The sequence below is a fragment of the Squalius cephalus genome, assembly GCF_949319135.1.
Source record: "Squalius cephalus genome assembly, chromosome: 11".
Lineage (NCBI taxonomy): Eukaryota > Metazoa > Chordata > Actinopteri > Cypriniformes > Leuciscidae > Squalius > Squalius cephalus.
This window is the reverse complement of record NC_137132.1, coordinates 23,596,771-23,623,951: the sequence shown is the minus strand read 5'-3', so window position 1 is coordinate 23,623,951 and position 27,181 is coordinate 23,596,771. Positions and strand designations below refer to the sequence as shown.

Sequence of the window (27,181 nt, the reverse complement as noted above, 5' to 3'; positions counted from 1 at the left end):
CCCTAAACCTGTAGTAAGTATGTGTTGTTAATTTTTATTACACTACAAGTGTAACTGATATTTTTTTAAATATATGTACATGTATGTACATAAAATAAAATGTTAGTACATAGTGGTTAAAGACACTTAATATGAAGTGAGGCCCATTTATTACTGGTGAAATAGTTCAAATTTCTTTGTAAATCATTTTGAAATGTTTACAGATTCCAGTGTAGAAAAAAGAAAATATGTTGTGGCACTTTTTCCATCGCATCTATCGCATGTACAGAAACACACTCTGAACATAGAGCAGATTTACACACCTTTGATAATGGTATGTAGCGAGATGATCAAAGATGGGGGTTGTTGCTGCTGACTCTGGAAAGGATCACGGTGTTGGAACAATAATTGATGCTGAGCAGAGGCTGAACTCAGGCATTGCCACCGGTTGACACCCATTACATTGTTCGGCGCTGCTCACTTTGCAGGTTCACGGCAGATAAAAACACAAAAGGGGTCGGGCTTTTGGGAGAGATGTCTGCAAGTACGACAGTGATGAATCGCTCTTGATGTGTGCTCAGAAAGCAGTGAAATTGGGTTGTGGTGCCGTGCTATAGCTTTAGGTCACATGCATGCGTGCTGGTTATAATCAGATGCTGGCAGACGGTGGGAGTCTGAAGTTAATCTGGAACGGGATTCTGTCTTGATCAAAGTTCACGTCAAAAGAAATGTCTAAACTTTTTTTTACTTTTCTTTGTTTGTTTTTTAGAGAAATAATAATAAATGAAGAGTGATTTTTTGTGTGTATTATAATTGTACAAGAAGTCATTGCTTGCAAATGATTATAGGGAAGACCTGGGACAATTATAACACACAAAATTGAATCATTAGAAAGGTGGAACTATCTATCTATATATATATCTAACATTCTATCTATCTATAACGTTCTATCTATGTCTAATGATCTATCCATCTAACGTTCTATCTATCTAAATGTATATATACTACAACTTTCTATCTATCTGTCTATATATATATATATATATATATATATATATATATAAAAAACGTTCTATCTATCTATCTATCTATCTATCTATCTATCTATCTATCTATCTATCTATCTATCTATCTATCTATCTATCTATCTATCGTTCCATCCATCCATCCATCTATCTATCTCTGTATAGGTTATTAGTTAAGTTATATGAATTACAGATGCTAACATCACTTGCCGGTACCTATCATCCGGGATTTTATCACAGCTACTGTAATACAAGTTATGAAATTAAAATTGTATGACTGCAAAGAATGAACCTTTATAATTTAAAATGAACATTATTTCATTAAAATATCTAGTTGGAGACTGTCCTTGTCTTATTAGCTGATAAATATACTTTAGTTAAAAGGATTTAACCCATTTAACATAATAATAAAGTAGGTACCACTTAGACTTTTGCTTTAAACATAAATTATTCATGATAGCTAAAAAAAAAAAAAAAAAAAAAAGAGTAGTACCATATAAAGGTAATTTCTGTATGCAAATATTGTAATAGTACTATTACTTTTGGAACTTATAAATGTCTCTTTCACATATAAATGTGTCATATCAAAATATGGAACACTGATTACAGTGTAATAGTCTATAAATGAAGGCGAATTAAAAAAAAAACAATCTTACTGTCCCTATCTCCCTTAATATTAATAAGAGATGGACAAGGTGTGATGACGGTGGACAGATGTTGATGCTGACAGAATTTTAGCGGTCACTTCCACTCTGCCAGCATTCAGTGCTATCGTTTTGTATACAAAACAGGTTAGTAAGCAGTTTGACACCCTGGTCAGTCAGGCTGCAACTGGCCTCTTCTGCCACGTGTCACACAGTGAAGTTGGCGAAAGGAAAGGCTCTTCACCTTCCACAATGTCGTTTGATCTCTGCCGTCCTGTCAGGCACAGACAGGTACACATTACCCTGTCCTCAGAGAGGTGGGCCAACCCATCTGTTACTAGAGAGAGAGAGCGAGAGAGCAGACTAGAGACAAAAGGAAGGGGTTAAGCAGGGAGAAATCAATGAGGAGAGGTCCAAAAATATGATTCCCTAGAGTTTCTTGTGTGCGAGCCTTTTGCAACAGATATGTCTTCAAATGAATCTAGACATTCAACATGTTGATAATTATTCAAAAAAGAAAATATTTTGTACATACGTCTATGCATGGAACGCTTAACCCTCAAGGTCATTTGTCCATAGAAAAATAGAAATGCCTCATTCAACATGTTGATAATTATTCAAAAAAAGTAATAGTATAACATTATATAACACTATTTAACATTACCCTTGCCCCTTGTGTGTTTGTCTATTAAATATTTTAGCTAATTTGATTATGATTTTAGCTACCAATAAGAATGTACTCTCAGCTCTGCTATTATATTGTGCACATTTCTCCAGATTTTCCCTTAAAAATCTTAGAAGAGCTGATCAGCATATTAGAATGATTTCTGCAGGATCATGTGACACTGATGAAGACTGGAGTAATGATGCTGAAAATTCAGCTTTGACATCACAGGAATGAAATAGAAAACATTGGAATAATATTTCACAATATTACTGTTTTTAATGTATTTTTGATCCAATAAATGCAGCCTTGTTTTAAAAACACCCATAATTTTAAATGGTAGTGTGCATTTCAAAATCCCTCAAACTGTACAGAAAAGCGTGTACAGAAGCTTTAGAAAGTCATATGACTGGTTGTGTTTCAGTTTTTGAGCCTCACGATTGTGACAGCGAAGAACAAAAGAGGGAAAAAAGCTTCCCATAATCTCCTGTTCAAAACGAGGAGCCACACAGCAGTCATGTCATCTCCACAGATGAAGTCTTGTCATCGCACTGCCTGGAAAATATACTAGTAGAGGTGGAGTCAAGACTAATGTTACTGAGGTAAATTTAGGCAGACACATCTATAACTCCTCTTGGCTCCTGAAATAGCCTTTAAAAAAGAAACCTAGAAATAGGCCCTCTGAATAATGACGTCTCTTTCTCTGCTTTGCTTAGTTTTTATACAGAAATTGGATCTCAACGTTAACGTATGGCCCCTGTGTCAAAACTGCTAAATAATGCATTTATTAAAATATACCTCAGCTCTTTAAAGACGATAATGGATGTACCGCCGCCTTACAGGCTGTAACCGTTATCCTGCAGGACAGAGTCATTGTCCTTAAGTACATACAGCTCAAAAACACCTCAAAATAGAGGTAGCGAAGTGAATAAAAGCACCATACATTCAGTCCTCGCCACATCTCGTAATTATATGGCAAAACACCCCGACACGCGACAAACAAATTCACAGTTCACAATGCTTTACTGTCAATGGCCAGCTTGGGGTTAGAAAAATCTGTCTCCGTGCTAAACTTCTTGAACCACGCAAAAAGACAGCGAGTGCATGTGGTCAAGGATGAATAAAAACCTTTGCGAAAACACATTTTCTGTTGTGCATCTACAGTATGTGTGTGTGTGTGTGTGTGTGTGTGGATGTGTGTGTTGGGGTGCATGCATTTATTTATTTCTTTTCTGCCTTAAAACAGATGGTTCCTTGTGCTGAACGGAAGTTGTGTTAACTCGGTTGGCTCGTGATTGGTGGCTGCCGTCCAACGGCAACACGGGTATCGGGGAGGGGTGTTAGTAGAAGTGCAGTTTGCCTACTTCAGATGTGCTGTGAACAGAACAGAAGGAAGTGGTACGTACTGTTGCGCCGTGCTCCTCGTGTCTTAGCGATGCAGCACGGGCCACCATGGGCAACAACCCTCCAGCGCTCTTGTGAGTCCAGACATATGTAACTGTGTAAACACTGCGTTGGAAGAAAAGCTGGTGTTGTCGGCGCCTTGTAGCGAAAGTCAGCCAAAGAGCTCGTCGTTAAGTCCTGCTGGGAAGAACATAGGGTATTTATTTATTGTGCGCTCCAGACCAGTTGTGCCTCTCTGTGGTTTATTAGGCTAATAATTCAAGATGTGTAACAATGTGGTAATTTTTGAGTCAAATTTTACTACACTGCAAAAAGTGATCAGTTGACTTAACTTAAAAAAAATGAGGAAACCTGTTGCCTTAAAATTAAGTAAATAAACTTGATGCATAATTGAAAAAAAATAAGTTATGTGGAATTGTCAAGTTCACATAACTTAATTGTTTTAATTACGCATGGTTTATGGTTTACGCATGGTGTTTCCTCACTTTTTTTTAAGTCAAGGCAACTGATCACTTTTTACAGTGTAGGGCTTATGTCCTAGTTTTTCTCTTACAGGAAAACAGACAAAAGTATTGCACTCAGGGGCATGTACACATTTTTGTCTAATAAAATGCTCTTGAATAGGAATGTCCTTCCCCCAATACCCTCAAGCAATAACTGCAATAAATGAAGGATATACATACACACAACCTTTCAAAAGCTGTTAAGATGTTTTTAAAAGAAGTCTCATGTGCTCCATTTATATGTGACCCTGTACCACAAAACCAGTCACATGGGTACATTTTTCTGAAATTGAGATTTATACAGTACAGGTCAAAAGTTTGGAAACATTAAATTTTTTTATATTTTTGAAAGAAGTCTCTAATGCTTATCAAGGCTGTGTTTATTTGATCAAAAATACAGAAAAAAACCAGTAATATTGTGAAATATTATTACAACTTAAAATAATAGTTTTCTATTTGAAAAATACTTTTAAAAAATTATTTATTCCTGTGATGCAAAGCTGAATTTTCAGCATCATTACTCCAGTCTTCAGTGTCACATGTGACATCCAGTCTATCACATGATCCTTTAGAAATCATTCTAATATTCTGATTTATTATGAGTGTTGGAAACAGTTCTGCTGCCTAATATATTTGATGAATAAAAGGTTCAAAAGAACTGCATTTATTCAAAATAAAAAAATATTTTCTAATAATATAAATCTTCTTTACTATCACTTTTTATCAATTTAACACATCCTTGCTGAATAAAAGTATTGATTTATTTCAAAAAAAGAAAAAAAAAATTACTGACCCAAAATTACTGATCAGTAGTGTATATTGTTGTTACAAAAGATTTCTATTTTTTTTTTAAATTTGCTTCTTTTTTTTTCTTTTTTTTACTTTTTATTCATCAAAGTATCCTAAAAAAAGTATCACAGGTTATGAAAAAATATTAAGCAGCAGAACTGTTTCCAACTTTGATAATGAATCATCATATTAGAATGATTTCTAAAGGATCATGTGATAGGCTGGAGTAATGATCCTGAAAATTGAGCTTTGCATCACAGAAATAAATGATAATTTAAAGTATAATAAATTGAAAACCAATTATTTTAAATTGTAATAATATATCACAATATTAAAAAAAAAATCTGTATTTTTGATCAAATAAATGCAGGCTTGATGCAGGCAGAAGAAACTTCATTCAAAAACATTAAAAATAGTAATGTTTCCAAACTTTTGACCTGTACTGTACATCATATAAAAGCTGAATAAATAAGCTTGTCATTGATGTATGGTTTGTTAGGATATGATAATATTTGGCCGGGATACAACTATGAGGGTGCAAAAAAATCGAAACATTGAGAAAATCTCCTTTAAAGTTGTCCATTTATGTTCGCGACTGTGCTGCATTCACTCACAAAAATAAATGTTTTATATATGTACGGTAGGAAATTTACAAAATATCTTCATGGAACATGATCTTTACTTAATATCCTAATGATTTTTGGCATAAAAGAAAAAGCGCTAATTTTGACCCATACAATGTATTGTTGGCTATTGCCACAAATTTACCCGTGCGACTTGTGACTGGTTTTGTGATTCAGGGTCACGTTTGATAAAAAAAATACAGTAAAACTGTAATATTGTGAAATATTATTATTTAAAACAACTGTTTTCTATTGTAATATATTTTAAAATGTAATTTATTCTTGTGATGTCGAAGCTGAAATTTCAGCATCATTACTCCAGTCTTCAGTGTCACATGATCCTTCAGAAATCACTCTAATATGCAGATTTGCTGCTCAAGAAATCTTACTGACCTCAAACTTTTGAACAGTAGTGTAGTAGACACTGATAGGACCTGTTGCATTTCATGTTTCTTTCCACCACTAGAACAGCAAATAACCTCATGATATCCTCAATATAAAATCACTTATGTTAGATGCTGGGAGGAAACCATAAAAAAAACATTATTTTTGTCATGATGCAAAATAGCCATACCCTTTGTGCCATCTTCATCTTTTTGACATATGTAAACAATGCTAACAACAGCATTATGTTTTCAATTTTCCGCTGCTCTGCGCACAAGATTTGAAATCATTTATCTCGGATTCAAAACAACGGGATCCCTCCACATGGTTTTATTTGTGTGCATCTGGCTCAGCAAGCAGCATACAGTTACCATCCTATATTTCCAGCTTTATTCGCACCTAGCAATGAAAGCCAAATGTGAAAATTGAAGGCAGAAGGATCGTGTGACGGGATTAATTAGACAAGGCCAAGTGAAGTCACACTCTTCATGGCAACACACTTGAACCTTCAATTACGCACTGCACAAAGCAATTAAAAGCCTCCCTTTCTTGCTCTGTCCTATGGAGTCTACCTGTTACTGCTGTTTGCTTTCTCTGTAGGGTCCCCCCGGGGCACCAGGCAGACTCCAGGTCCAATCCGCAGGTCGGTAATTACAATTGATCAATTGTTGTCGGGAGGTGAAATGACTTGGTTGTTTTAGCCAGAGCTCAATTTGAGGTGTCCATTTTTAAGGGGTTATTTATATGGCAGGTGGTTAGGAAAAGAAAAGAGAAGAGGGAGGAGATAGAGAGATGAAGAGAGGAGCTGAAGGAAGAGATCGGGAGAGAGAACACTATTTGGCCATTTCTAATGGCTGATAGATCTTGGCTTTTTCCTTTTCATTATTTCTGGAGTCATTGGGTAGCTGGATGAACTCGGAATGGAATTGGCCAATTTTGCACACTTTCAGCCGAAACTGTTCAATTTCTCTCTCTGAAATGATTTGTATACAATTTGAGTATAACAACTTCTGTACAGAGGTTACACTCTCAGATAAATGGATTTTTGCTGCTTGGTCGTTTTTTTTTTTATTAGAGTTAATGCCACACAATTCTAGAAAAAGTTCTGTCACAAATTCGTTTTGTGTCATTTTGCATGCCGTTAACTGAAGTTTGTAAAACAGAAGTTTACCTAATCAGTTTGAGTTGTGTTGACATGAATACATTTTGTTGGCCTGTATTGTTGTTGTGTTTGACTCTTTGCCCTCAGCTTGCCATTGATTCATTTTCTCTTTTTTTTAAAGCCTCAAGTTAAAAAAAAATGTAATTATGCATGAGATAAACATTATTATTTATGACAAAATACACTAGCCAGAACAAACCTGTTAAATAAATCAATCAATAGGATTTTTAAACATAATTGTTCTATTTAAAACAATATAATAACTATTTTATAGGGGTGTAACGATACACTCATGATGTTCGATACACATCACGATACTGAACTCACGATACGATATTATTGTGATACTCGAAGACATATGATAAAAGGATGATAAAATATGTACTGTTGATTAAAATGCTAAATTTGATTACATTGTGGGTGTAAATTAATAGACTTCGGCTTGTAACGCAATGCACATGACAATAGTGACACCAGAATAATAGTCATGATTCTGAAGCTAAAATTATTTTAGACGAATATTCTTGCACTCTGTCACTGACTACATATATTTAAAATAATGTAGGCCACTTTTTACTGGTAACATAAGACATTTGGCATTATCAGGACCCACAAATATTCCCCCATTGCATTATTATACATTATATTCAACACTGAAACTCTGTAAACTTGAATTTTATCTCACACGGTAATTTTTATTTTGGGTGAACTATACACAATATATAGATATATTGTGACACGATATATTGTTACACCCCTCCTATTTTAGATATAAATAATTCTTATTTTATTATATTTGCATTATTATATTTCTTATTATTTTATAATTTTTTAAATTAAAGACAATTTAAATTAAAGTTCACAGAAAGTGAAATAAAACTAAACAAATGAAATAAAAAGAGCTTTTTTAGTTTTTGATTGTCGTAGGTCGACACCTTTTGATATCGCCATCTTAACTTTGTTAAAAAGCGGGACAACTGCAGTGCTGTAAGCGCCAGCTAGACTCAAAAAGTTCAAGAGGTTGTCTAAATAACATCAAAAACCCATCACCATCTGAAAATAACAGAAGAAACAGCAGTAAACAGGCTCATGGGAAGATGGCCAAATCCATACGGCACTTCCAGGAAAACACTCTTACATTATAAAGCCATATCTGCTGTATGGCAACAACCATACTGCACTTCCCAGAAAACGCTCAATTACAGTATAATGCCGTATCTGCTCTAACAGAGAGTATCATTAATCTCATAATGATCTGACTGTGGTGGCTGACGGGGAGCGTATATTTCTCTCCAGCACACAGTCAGTCCTTTCACATGGATCACCCCGCTTTGCTCTGTCCCAGCCTCTGGGACGTCACCTCTTGGCACTGCTCGTATTTATACGGGACATTTGATTGATTTAGATTTATTTGACCATTTTTCCTCAGTCACGCTGTCCCTCAGCCGCCAGTAAACGTGGTGTTAGGCCACAATATTGTTTTCTAAATGACAGGCGCTGAGCTGAGACTCTTTATCTTTGTTTCTCTCTCTACACCTAGCGTTCTTGTCCTTAAGCGATCTTTAGCCTGAAGCTGTTTGCGAAAACTCAACCCACAACAAACAGAATGCTGCACAGAAAGATCTGCCTCACTTCCTTAAAGCTGTTGTGTCTCCTGTGGTTTCATCAGTTCTGGAGCTCAAGCCAAATCCTCCACATTTCAGCCTGAGAAGATGCTGGTTGCTGTTTCACATTTACAGTCCAGATTTTTCTCAGAAAAAAAAAAAAAAAAGAAATTTTTGATTGCAATTCCTCCGGGATGCGACGAACGTAATTGCAAAATGCCATCTTACCAAGTAAGGTTTTTATAGTACAAACACAGTACCAAAACTGTTTATCATACAAAAGTAAACAAAAAAGTCCTTAAATTATTTTTATTATAATGACCATGGCCCTGAACATGATATAGACCAGGGTTCACCAATCTCGGTCCTGGAGGGCCGATGTCCTGCAGAGTTTAGCTCCAACCCCAATTAAACACACCTGAACCAGCTAATCAAGGTCTCACTAGGCATACTAGAAACTTTCAAACAGGTGTGTTGGAGCTGGTTGGAGCTAAACTCTGCAGGACAGCGGCCCTCCAGGACCGAGATTGGTGAACCCTGATATAGACTAAAAAAAAACAAATGGACAATAACGCAAACGCGTAAACAAGTGTGATTTTTAGCCTATACTGTAGGTGTGGTCACATTAGCAAAATTTTGCAGGCAAAAAAAGTATATTGTCTATTGTAAATAGTGAAGCGACAGGATTTAAAATTAACACCCGCCAACCCGCCAAATGCGGTGAAAATCCACCGTGGGGGATAACGCATATCAACACACTAGCCAATTTGTCGTGTTATGATACATAAATTATGTTCAATCACTTTGCATGACATCGCTATCAAAGCCCTTACCTTAAAAAAGAGGCTCAAACATTAGCAAAACAAAGTGTAAAGAGGGTCTCACACTGAGAGGAACGCTGTGCAGCGCCGCCTCTTTGAACACCTTGTTTTCCATTAACATACGCATAGCGTTGGCACCACTCTGCGTCTATCGAGATGTCCGAGACAGTGTTTCCTGTCTGGTGTGCTCCGCTGGAGCCCTAGGAGACAATTAAGAGGCCACTTTTTCTCGTTCTCATAAATGCTGCATGTCCAAGACTTTTGGGCAAAAAGCGCCCTTTATGGCTACGAGCAGGTGAACTCAAGGCAATTATGAGAAGTCATTCTCTGTTTTTATTTCTATTTTATCTTATTTGAATGGTATTTGCAAACAGTGATTGACTGTCGTAAAGCTGAAAGCAATACAATGATTCAGAATCAGATTTAAATCTAAGCTGTGACGTTGATACTCGGTTTATTTCTGATCATTTCGTTTTGGCTAGTAGACGTTCTGAATGGCCGGTAACTTCAAAATTTAGTAGCCAAACTGGCTGGTGAATGAAAAAGTTCATTTCAAACAAAGCAAGGTATGACGCAAAGCTCGCAAAAGTCACGTTCAAACCAAGCAGCTTTCTGTTGGTTCATCAACATGGCAAATTCATCTGACTAGCTTTGCAAAATCCTGAATTCCTATTGAAATGTTTTCCCTGCGAAAACTCTCCATACAACTCCTCTTTGGGCCACTAGATTTGTCTCACAGCACTCTCCGTGGAAATTAAAGTCCACTTGAATATGCTAAACACAAATGTTGTATGCTAATATTAATGAGGACGTAACAAGCATTTCTTCTATGTAGCCAGTAGCTATAAAACTACATCCTGAAAGCATTTAATTCCCAAATTGCACACTCATTTCAAGGGGACCAGGTACGTATCCTCTCTAGACTGAAGAATTCAGATGTCTCGGGCACAGCCTCCATGATGTGGCCCCGAGTAACGAAGTTAGTCTTGTTTGAAAAACAGACACTAGCTTGAGCAATACTTGCTTTAATTCTCATTGAAGCAGCAAATTGACAGACCTCCCTTAAGATCTTGACAGGTAATGAAGATTTAATGTCAGAATTATGATCGTTAAAAACAAATGACTGATTCTTAGGGCAGATGATAAGCTATTAATTTAACCTCCTCTTCCTGTAATAATGCTGGACAGTCTGCCAGTTATTAGATCATAATTAGCTTGTGCAATTTGCATGGAACCAGAGAAGCATGTAGCCAGGCTGTTGTGTCTCAATATTTCTCCAGGGCTCTGTAGTAAAATGTGCTCATATATCATAATCTGTTAAAAAACGTATGGCCCAGAAAAGCTATAGTTGGGGTTGTGCTAGTCTATGTTTAACTAGATGGTTGAGAAATGCTAAAACGCTGATTAAGCGTGTTTGCGCGAGCGTGTGTGTATCTCTGGGTGAGCGCATGTAGCTCTCCAAGTGGCAGTCGGCCATATGGAAGCATGCTGAAATGAACTGGCCAGCACTTTGTTATGACAATATGGCCAAGCAAACATCAAAGTTTACACTAACGCTCTGATTAACAGTGATTTTCTACATGATAAGTGCTTTTATTCTAGCTAATTATTTTATTTAGGAACAAATTTCATGGTTGTGTCCCCAACTGATCTGTTTCTCTTTGCTCGTGTGTTTGTTCATGGGAGTGATTTTGTGCCAAAATGTTTCTGTGCGGCCCTGAGATTTCATTATTATTGCATATGCATGCTACTGGTGTCCATTCAGACACACAGGCATGTTTAGTTAACTAAAACTAAAATGACTTGAGAAAAAATGTAAAAGCCGAAAACGCAAACTAAAAAACTAAACTAAAAAACATGTTATGATTTTATGAGAATAATTCACCTCAAGGAAGCATACAGTTTTTAATGCACATTTTGGAAATTGTATGGGTATTCTTAAGCAGAACTAAAAAAAGATCAAATATTATTTTAATTTATATTTACAATATATATATATATATACAAACAGAAAGAAGAGGACCAGATTGTTTCCCTGTCTAGTCTATGGAAATACCAATTTGGATAAAAATAAATAAATTAATTAATCAATTAATTAAAAAAAAAAAAAAAAAAAAAAAAATATATATATATATATTTTTTTTTTTTTTTTTTTTTTTTTTTTTAAATCGGTAAATATATATATATATATTTTATTTAATTGCTCAGAAAACTAAGAAAATAAACTAAAATGCATTTTCATGACCTAAACAAATATTCACCTCAAGGAAGTGTATATTTGGAAACTTTTCTTTCTTTTTTTGAATATAAAAATGCAGTCTCCTTTAGAGCACTAAAATTAAAATAAAAACTGAGTATACAGGAAATTTTAAACTGAACTAAAACTAACGTAAATAATGTGAACATGAAAATGAAACAAAAATGAAATTCAAATTTAAAATTCAAAACTATAACAACTCTGGTACAGTGAAGCCAAAGTATTCTGACACTTTTTTTTTTCAGAAATAAATGCCACTTGATTTGATATTTTTGTTATATAATATAATACAATATAAATGTATGCATTTTTAAGTGGGTTTTTAAATGAAATCATTTTAGGGCCACTGTATGTAACTGATCTTTTTGATTGCAATGCCTCAATGCATGCGTGTATGCAAACGAGTGTGCGCATATGTGAGTGTGTCCTGTGCCAGCAATGTGCTAAGAATCTGCTCCCTCAGCGGTTTTCTCTCCACTCACACACACACACACACACACACACACACACACACACACACACACACACACACACACACACAACACCGGAGCGAGTCGCACTCCTGGCACTCTCCCCCAGCGCCTCGCGGTTCTGCTCCAGGTTCTACCCGTCCACCAACCTATTAATAGGCAACATATTTACTTTTTGCGGCATGTGCTCGCTGTGGCATTCTCCAGTATCTTACCCTTCCACGGGAGTGAACAAGTGCACTTCTACAAGAGGAAGTCACCGCTGTGGCAGAGGTGTTGTGGCACCCAGGCGACCCCGTCTCCATCTCCTATGGGTGAGAAATGAGAAGCTGAGAACTCCATACACATACTGGGCACGTCATCATAGCCATAAGCCCCCCTGTTTTGAACATGTAATTAAATGCACTTGCTGTTTTGTTTTTTCTTCCTGTCACAGCAGGATTTATACTATTGCAACTTCACCAAATAAAGCTAATTATAAAGAAGATGTTACACTTTATGAGGCATAACAAGGTGATAACCCATCTTTGAAGCTGGAAGTGTACTTTATCACCAAGACTGTCTGTGCATGTGTCAGCTGTATGCTCAATTAGACTGAATATCAGATTTGTAAACTGGGAAAGCAAGAGGTAACTGGTTTCAATACTAAATTTGGGGTGATAAAAACTAAAGTTTTAAACTAATTACAGAATGTTAATTAAAAAAAAACTTGATGGGAGAATGAAAACTTGAAGACATCTGGCCTTTTTCAGAATAGCAGTTAAAAATGGAGTTACAGATCTGAAAACTTCATATAGGGTCAGTGCGTTTTTTTATGTTTTTGAAAAAAGTGATACATGGATACATGGAAACCATGATACATTCTTTAATTCAGGATTCTTTGATAGAAAGGTCAAAGTAAATATTAGATGTTATAAATTTGTAACATTATGAATGTCTTTACTGTCACTTTTGATCAACTTAATGGATCCATTTCTTTAAAAAAAACAAGATACATTCTGTCATTATTTAATCACTTTCAAGTCATTCCAAATTGTCATTCCATTGTTATTTTTTGACATGGAAATCAAATGGAAATTTTTGTGTGTGTGTGTGTGTGTGAGTGAAAAAAGTTTCTTGCAACTTTGCTGTCAAGCTCCAAAAAAAAAAAAAAGTAACAATGATAAAAGTAGCCAATAGAAATCATGCCGTGCATTCAAATCTTTTGAAGCTATATATGAAAGCTTTGTTAGAAACAGGCTGAAATTTAGGTTGTTAAACACAGACACTCTTCCTTTCTCAAATCTCATGGTCACCAACTGTTGCTGAAATGATCTGCGGAAAGATTCCATTATTGTGTGTCCATGAATAAAAGAGCATACAGGTATGGAAAGACATGAGTGTGAGTAAATAATGGCGATTTTCATTTTGGGGTGAACTATTCATTTCATATCCATCTACCAGACATACCAAACTGTTACAGTGCATCTGTATGGCCAAGAAAGATACAAAAGCAAAACTTTCCCACTCCTGCAAACATAATTCCTATGAGTGTCTTCTCGGCAGTGCAGAGAGTCATTGTTTAAAATAGCATTGGTGACAGCACTGAGCGCCGTGTCCTGTTGATTGGAGCGCTGATGGCCCACCGTTTGTCAGCGCTCTCTAAAGCCTCATCGGCAAACAGCAGGGCTCCCTGATTATTTAATTGCTTGTAAGAAGCTCATTAAGGCCTCCTATCCATCATAAGTTGTGCAGTGAGGAAGATCTGTGAGAGGAGAGAGAGAGAGAGAGAGAAAGAGAGAGGAAGATTAACACAGCCCACTCGTCCCTCGTCTAGACTGAGCTTTCAGCCTGCACATCTTATAGTAGCATCTTACAGCATAACATCTTCATAAGTGTGACCGGAATATTTCGCGAATGTTTCACGTCTATATAAGTGCATATTTCAAATGTAAAGAAAGCACTCATGTTACGGAGACAGAGAGAAATAATGCTGGATTTTGAACCGAGAGCTGGGAATTGCTCAACGCATTTGGACGATTTCCAGTTGTAAAAATGCAAGCGTGTCATTTGAATATTTTCTTTAACCCTCACATTTTTATTTGCATTGACCACAGTTTTAACTTCCTAAAATGGCTGACTGGAAATATGTAAATAATTTTAAAAGCTCGCTCACAGGTGCTCGGATCTGTACTGGTCCCGATTAAAAAAGTTCCCAAGATGCCACTAGGCATGCAAGATAATATATTAAAATATATATATATATATATATATATATACACATATATATATATATATATATATATATATATATATATATATATAACGTTTTGTTTCCATATCCAGGTTATAGAAATCCCAATTGGGACAAATCGATAGAAATCTAAGGCATTTGAACCTTCAGTATATGGTGTAATGCATTTCACAAAGTTTAAACTTGCATGTAAACAGGTGCAGAATAAGCTCTGGATGCTTGGCATATTAATTGCCGATCATTTGCAAAACGGGGTGGAAAAAAGTCTTTTGCCAAAAGCATGTATTGCAAGCTTCCAGCTGGGATCGTCAGGGGCAGGCTTGTTGGCATCGTGGCAGCATATGTTTGGTGCCAAGAACACCAACGATTTGCATTTTCTTTATATCAATTTTACAAAGCCGAAATGCTCTCTCTTGTGTAAAAATGATCGGGATTTGAGTGTTGCAATTAATCACAAGTGAAATATATTTGCCGATGAAAAGCCCTAATTCTAGTCGAGAATTTTTTTTATTTTTTTTTTGCCTATGAGAAAGAGAGAGCAATCAGTTACTTGCATTACATCTGCACTGAGCTCGCAGGCGCACTGTGATGAATGTGCCTTTAAGGCTGTATAGTTTGGCTTCATTTAGACTGGCTTGAAAGATAGAAAGAAAAATAGCACTGTGGTGTATGTGGGGTACTGCAAACACAATCAGTCATTCGTGGGGTAAAGCAAAAAAAAAAAAAAACATTCCTTTGTCTCAAAGACTAAAATGCATGTTTTCTCCTAAAGCCAAAGCTGAATAGGGGATGGCAAAAGGCCACATTTTGACTGAATCTTGAGTGCTGCCTACAGAACTTTTGTGGGTTTTGAAGCTGAAAACTATTCTGGAGCATCTCTGAATGAATTTAAAGGCCACAGTCATTATTCAGATTTCGTCATTTTTTTTTATTCAGCATTTAAGTAGCAACCATCTAATGATTTTGAATTAATTAACTCATAGTCAATTGGAATGGTTTTCATACTTTTTAAAAAGTGTTTATAACAAGCTAAAGAACACAATACTGTTTCAAAATGCACTCAGCCTATGGAAAATGCCACTCAAATGGACTTTTCTTCAAGTTTTTATTGTAAAAAGTTGTACTTTTTTTCAATCTCATACAGTTTCCTGTTAAATATTGAACAGTGAACACGTTTAATTCAAAAACTAATGCATGTAACAGTTTGTACATAACCGTAAATGTTTAGCTTTCTGTGACGTATTCCTGACTGGTAAAGATATTGGTATCTACCCTGCACTGATAAGGTTTTAATGAATTATAAATGATAAAAATATGACTCATGACAGTCTTGAAACCATTATTACAAGAATTTTATAAGAGATTTTACATTTAATTAAAATACATAATTTTGGGTGCCTGCTCCACTGGTCACCCAAAATCGACTTAGGCTCTGACGGGCCAACCCGAGCCCGGGGTTATAAGCGGTTCTGGTTCTCTGGTCATGTCTGGTTCTAGATAGGCAATATGTGGAAAAAAAAAATAGACAAAAAAATAAAAATGCATAAACTATAAAATTAAAAAAACAATCCGCAGAGCAAGACTGACCTACTGGCCCAACTATGCAAACAGAACATAGGCTGAATCCGAAATTGCCCCCTAAACCCTCAATCAATTCCCTACGTTAGTCCACTAATACAGTTCACTTGAAGGAGTGAATGAAAACAAGTGAGCGAATTCAGACAGCTGTTGTACATTGCAGTGCAATGAAGGATAGAATGAGTGCACTTGATATCGTCCACTATGTTTTCGGACACCTTGCGGACATCAAATAATGCCCTATTTGAGGGTATAGGGGGCCATTTCAGATTCAGCCATAGTCTTTGTTGAGCCTTTTCGTTTTTTAAGTGCTTAAGGTGTGATAGAGATGTATGTCAATCTAGTGTTTGTGGGACTTCACATTTTCGTCTTCCATTTTGACAGTACATTCTATGAGGTGCCCTAAAATGATCCACGTCGATGAGAGTAACCCTCAAACTTCGCCGCAGGTTCAGCGCTGAAGTTCAGAGTTTGTCTAATTAAGCACATTGTTTGCAATGGGCTGTATAATGTCTCAACTGAACTCCCAGGGTAACATGAAGGTACACTCACAATAGACAATAATTAATGTCCCTAAAAAGAAAAACTTGAAATAATGACCCACAACTCAACGCTCAACTTTTTCCCCTTACACCTTGCGTTTTCAAGTTTAATGGGCAAAATCGAGAACGTTTTTTTTTTTTCTTCATCTTCTTCTTAGGATAATGATTTACAAAATGCCTCTCATCAAAGAATTCATTAACAAAGAACATTAATTAAAAAATAAATGAGTAAACATCAATATCAAAACCTCAGCACTGTGGAAGTGAATACATTATGTGTGGTAATGATGTTTGAAAGGGATCCTAACACCTCAGTGGGACTCTTTTAAACCCCTTACCTCTCAGGCAGTTGCTTATTTTGCAATCCTTTGTTGTTAAACAACAAAGAGAATGGGCTCTCATAATGTTATATTAATCAGCGGATTAATATTTCAATTTGATTTTCTTTATAGTTGAGGTGCTGTTGGCATTTCCATTTTCCCTCCATATGTGCAGCGGTGTTAAGTAGTATCATTACCATTTCTACCTGGGGGTTCTGGAACTAACAGGCAGCCGTGATAGCTCTATTCGACGCAGCGAGAGCAGCGCTGGGTAGCACCTCATGCATTTTTAACGGCGCTGTTTGCTGCCGCTCTGCTGCCATTCTTTTATAACGCGCCGCACAAACAGCTGAGTCACAGACTTTGTGCTTTGCGCAACATCTAATTGGAACCGATAAAGAGCCTCGATAAAGACGCCGGACCTCCACACTTAAACTATGACGACCAGCGCATTTAAACAACGTAGACGATCGAGACCAGGGAAAAGTACCACAACAATAAGAATATTTACCAATGACGTGACGTATAGTATAGGTATAGTTCGGCCAAAAATTAAATTCTTTATTTACTCACCCTCATGTCTATAGCAGAAAGTCCAAGCTGCTCTTTTCCCTACTGCACAATGAATGGATTTAAGGATTTTCAGTGAATAATGACTTGAATTTCTCAAATATTTTACACAAAGCTTTCATTTCATGTGGCTTTTCATATGGCTTCATTCATGGAAAAGAACAGCTCAAACACTTTGCTAAACATCTTATTTGATAAGTAATGTTTGTATGGAAGCTAGTTTCTGCCACCTGATAAAAAAGGTAACTGGGACTTTTTTTTTTGCTTGCAATTGGGAGCTTTATCTCAAAATTCGGAGGAACTTTTTTTTTAGAACTTTTTTTTGTTTGTTTAGATATAAAGTCAGAATTGGGATATATAAACCCAGAAATGCGGGAAATTAAGTCAGAATTGTGAGATGTAAACGTGCAATTTTGAGAAAATAAGACAGAATTGCTAGATATAAACTCGCAATTCCTATTTTAATTATTTTATTTATTTATTTTTTATTATGTGGTGGAAACAAGCTTCCATAGGTTTGCAATTACATAAATGACGACAACTGTTGTTTTTGATTAAACTATTCCTTTAAAGATTTTATAATTAATCTCACAAATAGATACTAGACTGCTGAGTCACAATGGCATACCTGTTTTGGTAACACTTTGCTTTACAGTGTAACACACATTAACAGAACTAAATCATAATATCAAGGTATTATTAAAAGTGGTGTCCTATACAGTATAAATATGGTATAAATTTATCCAGTTATTTCAATTATCCTGGGAGTTCAGGAGTCAGTCGGTTCTCAATCACACTGGTGACTAATTAGACAGAACTCCTCTCGGGTAACTCTCACGGCAATTACATAAGACTGCATTTCTCATAAACATCAGCCAGTTCAGAATAAAAATAGCATAATTGCAAGCTTGACTGACTGACAGCTTTTGATTGACAAGTCATTAGGTAATTGTTCACGACAGCTGATTAGTCTATGACAAGTATTATTCAAATATCACAGCATCTCCCAGGAAACCAAAGCAAAGCAAGTTCTTGTCGGCATGCAAAGTGATACCTCTGTGTGACAAATATACGATTATATTCATTACATGAAGTATTGACACAAGTATGGAAATGATTTAACACTTTTTCCACAAATTACACAACGTGTAAATATTTTCCCTGTGGATTACAGGGGTTTAAATACAGATTCAGCCAATATCAGTGAAAGATGACTGAATGGTGAAATGAAACTGTGAAGTCATGAAATTATCTTTCCTTGAGTCTATTAATGTGGAGTATGTACACAACCAGTCAAAATTTTGGACACACCTGAAATATTTTTGGTTTCTCATGAACTTAAAAACTTTATGCCTATGCTTAAATACTTAAAAATTAGTTTTGAAGAAAAAGAAAAGCAGGCAACCAGAATCCAAAATCAGCTGACCTGCAACAATACTGTTTCAAGACAGTAAGAAATATTTTTTAAAAAATAATTAATAATAACAAAAATTAATAATAACAAAAAGTTCCAGCATACATTTGAAATCCTTAAAATCCAATAGAATAAACATGAAAACACAAGGTGAAATATATAAACAAAGATGGCAGAATTTAAAAAAATAAGTGTCACTACATAATTTCCATACTTCCACTTTTTTTTGATGACAATAATATTAGTAATAATAAAGAATACGTAATAAAGAATATCAGTAATATTAAAGCATGAGTAAGTGAGTCCAAACTTTTGTTGCTGTTGGTGAACTTTAAGGATTTTGCTTTCCACAATTGTCTTTACATTTTACAGTACAGTTTATATCTCGCAATTCTGACTTCTTTTCTCAGACAATTGCAAGTTCTAAAGTCCAATTCAGAGGGGAAAAAGACCCACAATTCAACAATAACTCACAATTGCGACTTTATATATCGCAATTACGGAAAAAAAGTCAGAATTGCCAGTTAAAAAGTCAGAATTACGAGACATGAATTCGCAATTGTGTGTTATAAAGTCAGAATTGCAAGTTTATATCTCGCAATTCTGAGGGGGAAAAATTCAGAATTGTGAGATAAAAAGTCCCAATTACCCGTTTAATTTTTTTTATTCTGTGGCGGAAACAAGCTTACATATCTATGGAGGCACTAAGGTGAATTACGAAAAAATTACAATGCACAGTTTCAGTTATCCAAACAGCAGTTAGCACCTAATAAATGTTGTCAAATCAAATTCAAATCACTCGCTGACCCAGGGTCCACACAAATAATTAGCCTCCAGTGGGACAGTTAGTGCTCCGTACTATCAGTGACCTGCAGCACACTCGCATGCGGTTCACCCTTTAACAAACACACACACACACACACACACACTGATAATGCACCCGTGATAAAGACCCATCAGGCTGAATTGCCCACAGCTGCAGGGCCCCTTGTTGCGCTGGCAGCATTGCCCCTGTCATCGAGAGCGTGCGCCTATCTGACCTGCTAATTTGGAGCATATGTAAGTGCTCTTAAAGTGCCGGGCCTTTTGACATGCCACAAACAGCAGCTGCCACAGCTGCCCTCCAGAAGCTTCATTTAATTCAATTACATCTCTGGGAGATATGTAAACGAGCCTAGGCTCGGAAAGAGGGTGCAGCCGTTAGGGGGCTAAAACCCTCCCCGAGCCGATCAACCGGAGTCATTCACCCCAATGCTCGTCCGTATTCGCAACCGCGCGCTCCCAACCCCCTCCGAAGTGTCAATGCCCAGGTGGCTTGATAGGCAAATGACTGGGTGAGGCGGTCGCACCAACCCCCTCACAACGTCACAGCCACCTTTGCAGGGAAGGCCTTGCACCGGGGCAAGGAGGGGGGTGTTTGGATGCGGGTGGAGGGGTTTAATCAGGGTCATGGCGGCTCCTATCACTCTGATCAGTGCGACTCAGCCCCCGGGCAGCCCTGCAATTAATGCAACTTTCAAGAGAAGAAGGGGGAGATAAATATCCACCATCTGGCAATTAGGGCTCACAGGGCTGAACAACCGATTGTGAGACAATTCTTCATGACACTAGCAAGAAACGGTGCTTGATACTGGCCTGAAGCCCACAAACAGCTTTTGAAAGTGGCGTCCTGTAAAAGCTGGGGCTATTGAGGCGCATCTCTCATTCTTTCAATAGAGGTTTGATCATGGTTCTTCTGTAGCATCTTTTTGGCTGCGTTCGGGGCACGGACCCCCTTCCAGCTGTTGGCTGTGGTGGCGTGTGGCTGAAAGAAGCCCAGATCGCGGTGATCAAATTAGCTCCCCCTCCTCACGGGGGCACAAAGGTTGTCAATGCGCTCTGCGTCGCATTTCAGCGGCTCATTGATGTTATGATTACTCATTTAACCAAACAATGAGTGCCAAGCAGCCCTCGTTGAATGCCCTCTCGCGTGAATAGAGAGAGCTGCTTGTTGAAAGATAGTGATTTAATAGGAGAACTGATTCTTTTCAGCTGTTTTTTCTCTTTCTCCACCCCACCTATTGTGAAACACAAATGGAGGGAGAACAAATACAGTGATTAGCGAGACGATTAATCCCAATTATTTGAGTTGCAAATTCAAGACCTTTGGCAACACCAAAATGTGGGAAACAAGAGGTCTGGGCAAAGTCAAGAGTGGTACACACCAAAAAAAAAAAAAAAACAGGAAAGAAGAGGACCCTGAGCTTGAGGTGAAACCTAGAATTACTTTACAAACACATTCCATTACAAAAGAGATTTCAAATGATTTCTCACAGCCAAAAGTAGGTAACCGTACTGTCACTCCTTGAAGACGCCACAATTTCAAACCTGACAAATTAATAAACAAAAGAAGAAGAAATTCTCACAATTTTAAAATGTGAAAACAAGAGGCCTGGGCAAATTCAAAATAAGCTTCAAGACCAAACAAACAAGAAAAAAACCTTGAGCTCAAGGTCAGACAAAATAAAGCAGCTAAAAATAGCGTTAATTTACATTCCATTGCAAAAGAGATTTCAATATTTTTCAATGTCAAAATTGGGTAACAATACTTTCTCTCCATTAAGAGGTAACATCTCCACAAATGTTAAATCTCATACTCTTAGATATAATAATAAAAACTGTAATTCTTAAAATTGAAAACAAAAAAAAAATAAAAAATGTAATCTTTAACAGCAATTCATTGGAAGATTTGAGCAGCAATAAATAAAATAAAGGCCAACCCAAATCCAGCATACTTCTGAACTCCCTACATGCAGTTTAAATGGCATCCCAAGATGCACTTCATAGTTGGTTGAGAGAATGAACACATTTTGTGGCTAAAAAGAATAAAAAAACTGTACATTTTACAGGAAAAGATTCAAATGTGTTGTTCTTAAATGGTCACCCCCCTCACCCTCAATGTCCAGGTCTGATCTGTTGACCTCGATCTTGCACTAATTGCCAATGTGCCTTCAGCATCCCGCCGCTGTTGTGCTTCCCCATAAAGGGATAATTACACACTTTGAATTATTAAGCATCATTATCAAAACTCGCGCTTAACTTGTTTTGCTCTACTGTACGGTTCCTCTGATCTTCGGCGATCATTACTTATTAAAGGGACTGGATGCTTTTTCCCAGCTGAAATATGTAGAATCGTGGCTTAATAAAGCAGCTATACCGCAAGCCCTCGGATCTAAACTTCAGTTAAGCGACAAGAAAATATTAGGTTACTCGCCGCCACTGCCGCCCTGAATAACGAGCAAAAGTCTAGTTATTGGTTCAACTGGATTCATTATCATAGTGGCAGATTAATTAAACTAGTATTTTGAATTGGATGTGTATTTAACGGAGAAGCCCAGTGTTTATAAAGTCTGTTTCTCCAGGGCTCTGGCGACAACGGGGGCTGCTGACGCCATCTCATGTGTATTCATTCATTTATCATGCCGTCAGAAGGAAAACTCTCCATGAAAAGTTTCAGTCGACATTTGACAGGCCTTATTTTTAAAACATCATTTCTGAAAATTGTTGGACTACTTTTAAACTAACTACAACAAGCTCAAGTAATTTGACTAAGTCAAGCTACCCTTGTGAGTAGTTAACGCTAGAGGTTAACTAAAGTTAACTACACTTAAGCTATTTATTCAGACAATATCTTTCTGGCACAAGAGGGTTTTGCAAGAATGAATTCATATTTGTGTGATGCTGTCAGCCTAATTTTCCAAATACGACAAATAAAACAGTCAAATCAGATGGAATTTAATTAATCAGACAATCAATTATTTAATTAAATTCATATGAAATGTAAAAAAAAAAAAAAAAAAAATCTCTAAAATGAATCAGACTTCCTAACATATGAGCAATTCAGTTCTTAAAATTAATGAGTGTGAATTTGAATTAGCCACACCTCACAGGAAATTTAATTGACAGGAAGAGCAATTTACCAACAAAAAAAATCAACACAGGTAATTGATTCTGGGAAATACAGTGTTCTTTTTTTGGTCTGCAAAAATTATTTTATTAAATATGATGAAATATACAAAGTACTAATATCTATCTATCTATCTATCTATCTATCTATCTATCTATCTATCATAGCTCAGCTTCTTACTATCATACACACTAATTGGTTTCAACCATGCAGGAAGGCCAAAACACTTTTCACACACTTTTCTCCTAATTGAATTGTTGCTCTCATGATAAAACAGGTGATAGGTGGTCTTGTCCAAATGGAAACCGTATTAACAACATTTGCGTCTATTTTTTTTTTTTTAACCCACAGGTGGTCATATGTAGATATATCTGGAGCGTATGCTATAACAGACACCTGGGCCTAAATTTAGAAACACAGAAAATGCAATTAGTTCAGCAAACCAAGAAATCTGCCGGCATCAAAACCAGGAGAGAGAAGAGTCTATTTATGGCTCTTCTTGTGAGTTATAGCAATGAGAATAACACATGACATGGCTATACAAGGCTACACTCTTAAAGCTACACTGTGTAATATTTTAAGTTGATTTTTAGCAAAAAAACACTTTGTTCTTTCAAAATTATACGTTCTCATTAATGAGTAATCACTTCAACCAACTAATTAAGTATTAGTAAGAGTATAATCTGCCATTTAGAATACATACGAGAGAGTCGCTCGAATGGCGGAAGCCATGTTGCGCCTCCATCTTGAAAATACATTAGCCAAAGAGGGACATACCTGGAAATTCAAGCTTCGCCTTTCACGTTTTTACACTCAGTGGCACCGTGACGAATGCAAGGGGGAGATTACTCGCGACTGCCGGCAGATTTGGATTAATACGGCCACCGTAGGACTTAAAACGCCCTCGGAATGGGAGGGGCTAGAAAGTAATATTCAGTTGGTAGTCCTATACAATTTCACCGCTAGATGGGAGAAAATCCTACACAGTTTAGCTTTAAAATGATGTGTTGAAAACAACACAACCTGTGTTGTTTCTTAACACACCTTGGTGTCTAGATAAGGACAACACATTTTGGTTATAACTCAACCAATGTGTTATTCCTCTTTAACACAGTGTGTTGTAATCTTTTACAGACTAATGTGTTATAGTTACACAATTTGTGTCATGTTATTTTTGATCCAATCGAGCAAAACTTGTATGCACTAAAAACACAAACTCACATGTAGTTAATATAGAATTAAAACTGCTACATTTACATAAAAAATAGTCAACATTCAAAAATAGTCAACATTCAAAAAAATGTCACATAAAATATAGTAATTACCATTATGGCTTGAGTGAAAAGTTCCTGAAGAGTTAACGGTTAATCAAGTTTGTACTTTAAATAAATAAAAAAAGGGTATTTGACAGCATCTTAAATATGTGCGTCCCAATTTGCATACTTAATGCACTATTCAACGAGCTTTGTAGTAAGAATATTGCAAGAAGTGTTTTTACAATGACATATCCAAATAGAAAAAGTACACTTTAAATACCTGGATGATGCACTTAATTAACTGGAAAAAAAACATCTGTGGAATGTTGGACACTTCATGTCACTCTGTCAGCTTAAATTATGTAGCAAGGGGGGAGGGGCATCAGACTCCAAAGTTGAATGAGAATGGCTGCGTCCGAAAACTTAGGCAGCTGACCTGTTGCCTCACTGCCTTGTAGGCAATGAGTTTGCAGGCAGCATTTGCCCACAAAGGAACCTCATGAAAATTATTACGGAAAGACTTCTGAAGCAGAGTAACAGTTTAATGATCCACACAAAAAGAGAGCAAGCTTTGGTGATAGTGAAATTTTAATAACTATAATAGTAATTTCTCACTATAATTGACATCAGAAGTGGAAAATGTTGGTCGAAAACTACATTTTCACTCAAACTGACCACCAACCACAACTTTTTTTAGCTCAACTCTCACAGAATGGAAAGCACAGGATTGTGGGATATCAAAGGCAGTGAAGGATACATCTATGCTGCCTTTAAAAATCAATCAGATGAAGGTCTCTCAGGAGACAGGAAGTGAAGCTAACATTGGATTCGGACGTGCCTTGATGCCTTTCTACCTTGTAATGCATCCTCCGAAGACAGCATTTTTAAGCTTTCGGACGCAGCCAAAATAACACAATAAAATGCATAAACTACACAGTTGAGTACACAGTGCGTCCATAGTGTATAGGTGTATTAGTGCGTTGCAACCACTGATCTATATAGAATGACCAGTGGTTGCAACTAATAATTTTTATTTACATATTTGCTCGAGTTCAGCATAGGCCTACAAGTGATGGTGAGGGTCGGTGAGATCAAGCCTCTCTCATATCTTGCTTCCATTCAAAGCTGCAATAGGGCAAATAAAGACACATTTGTTATTTATACACAACGAAATACAGCAAGCCAATGTTTCCTAGAAAGCCAAGAAAAACTTAAGCGTCCGAGATAATGTTAACTTCTTAGGGCATTTTACACAATAGGCTACTGTACGTGGAAACTGGCAACCGTGAGCTGTTCATTTTCAATGAAAGAAATCACGCGAATCGCGGCATGACTATAACGTGTCATTGATTAATTAGAAGCGTTTCCACTAACAATAAATTGAAAAAAAATGAAACCATGAAGCTCGTTAATATAAGTTCACACCACCGAACTTATCGTGGTTGGCACGAGCCCGGCTCAAACCGCCATTCCAGACTAACCGGCTAACCTACCGAGTTTATGTACAAAATGCCACTCGACTGTCTACAAGTGATCACAAAAGGCATTTTGAAAGCCTCTATTGCCAAATACAGGCATGTTTCTTACCTCCACGCATCAAAGATATCCACCGATGATAAGTTGAAGCACGAGGGAACTTGCAAGTTGCTCCTGAGAAAAATAACGGCTCACTAACAGCAAAGTGACGCAAACAGCAGTGTTGGGAGTCGGTTGGACACACTGTTGCGTTTTTTTTTTGTTTTTTTTTTTAACACATTTAACACAAGATAACACAAAACGTGTTAAAATAGTCATTCGAAAAATGTGTTAAGATTGAACAAATCCTTTTTACCTTAACCTACCTGAAGAGGCTCCTTTATTAGAGCTCAGCATCCAAAAATAAGAAGCTGTTTGTACACACGGGTTACTGTTCTATCATCCAATCAGCATTTTCCCGTGGTTTTAAAACAGGAAAAATATCCTTCCTGCCTTAAAAAGTATTAATATTACTGCGATATCGTGTTCCAACTAATCTTAACCAGATAGCATTGCTAAGCCAAAATGCTAAGCTGTTAGCTTTCTTACCGAAGGCTAACTAAAAACTCAGCAGCCAGGAAATGTTTAATTTGACCATTTTTGCTTTGGTAATATGTGACATTAGCAAATAATGACTGCATTTAAAAGACAACAATTAACATTTTTATGATTAAGACTACAAGGCAAAACATGGGAATGCTAATGGAAAGCTCTGTCCAGGGAGTTTTCACAGTGATGCCATAGAATAATAACCATTTTTGTTCCCCCAAAGAAACTGTCAGTGATGCGTTCTTAAAAGAACCATTTTTTTTCTTAGTGTAAAGAATATTTTAATAACATAAAGAACAATTTTAACTTTAAATAACTTTCTGTGCAGGAAAGGTTCAAAGGATGTTAAAGGTTCTTCAAGGAACCATACATGCCAATAAAGAACGTATTTGCCCTTCAGGCCTAAAATTACAGTATGTAAAGAACAGAATTCAGTGAATTTGTTTGTAATCCAATGTGCCATGCTGTGAACAATGTGCTTGTGTACTTCTGTCTATCTCTGAGCCACAGCAAGAGCAAAAGGAGGCCCGTGCCATAAACGTGCTCTTGCCTACTCACACGACTCCTTCGGCACGCACTCGTAGCCAAACTAAACACCCTGTTATCCTCAGCCAACACGTGTCAGTCGCCTCACCTGTAGATCAGCACTTCCATCCGACAAGTTAAAAAAAAGCGCCACTTTGTCCCTCTCTGTCCCTTTCCCTTAAGGAGCGGTGCGTGAATCAGATTAAATAATCATTGGGACCGGGGTGCGTTTCACCTTGGGGACATATTGTCCCCTGTCAGTGGAACCTTCGGGGACAGAAGGCGGCTCGGCGGGGGAGCGTGGTGGGGAGCGCTCCGCTCTGATGAAATGGAGCTGGCTTAATGAAGGCATGGCCCGTGGCTTCCGCAGCTCTGCCATATGCTTCGCCAAATGCAAATGGCCC

General features: G+C 36.9%; 1 protein-coding gene across 6 annotated transcripts; it reads right to left on the bottom strand.

The window, feature by feature from the left end:
* Window positions 1–262: 262 nt before the first annotated feature.
* Window positions 263–25,813, bottom strand: LOC307167133 (uncharacterized protein). 6 transcript variants are annotated; one of them, XM_079886079.1, is made up of 6 exons: window positions 25,227–25,293; window positions 13,837–14,073; window positions 12,545–12,637; window positions 3,719–3,896; window positions 1,893–1,985; window positions 263–664 (listed from the first exon to the last, which is right to left on the bottom strand). In XM_079886079.1, exons 2-6 carry the CDS (start codon window positions 13,885–13,887, stop codon window positions 660–662), a joined length of 420 nt encoding a protein of 139 aa, XP_079742205.1. In that variant the 5' UTR covers window positions 13,888–14,073; window positions 25,227–25,293; the 3' UTR covers window positions 263–659. The 6 variants fall into 6 exon arrangements, with proteins under 6 accessions (XP_079742205.1, XP_079742201.1, XP_079742200.1 ...); XM_079886075.1 differs by lacking the exons at window positions 263–664; window positions 25,227–25,293 and adding an exon at window positions 25,776–25,813 and having other exon boundaries at window positions 1,640–1,985; XM_079886074.1 differs by lacking the exon at window positions 263–664 and having other exon boundaries at window positions 1,640–1,985.
* Window positions 25,814–27,181: the final 1,368 nt, after the last annotated feature.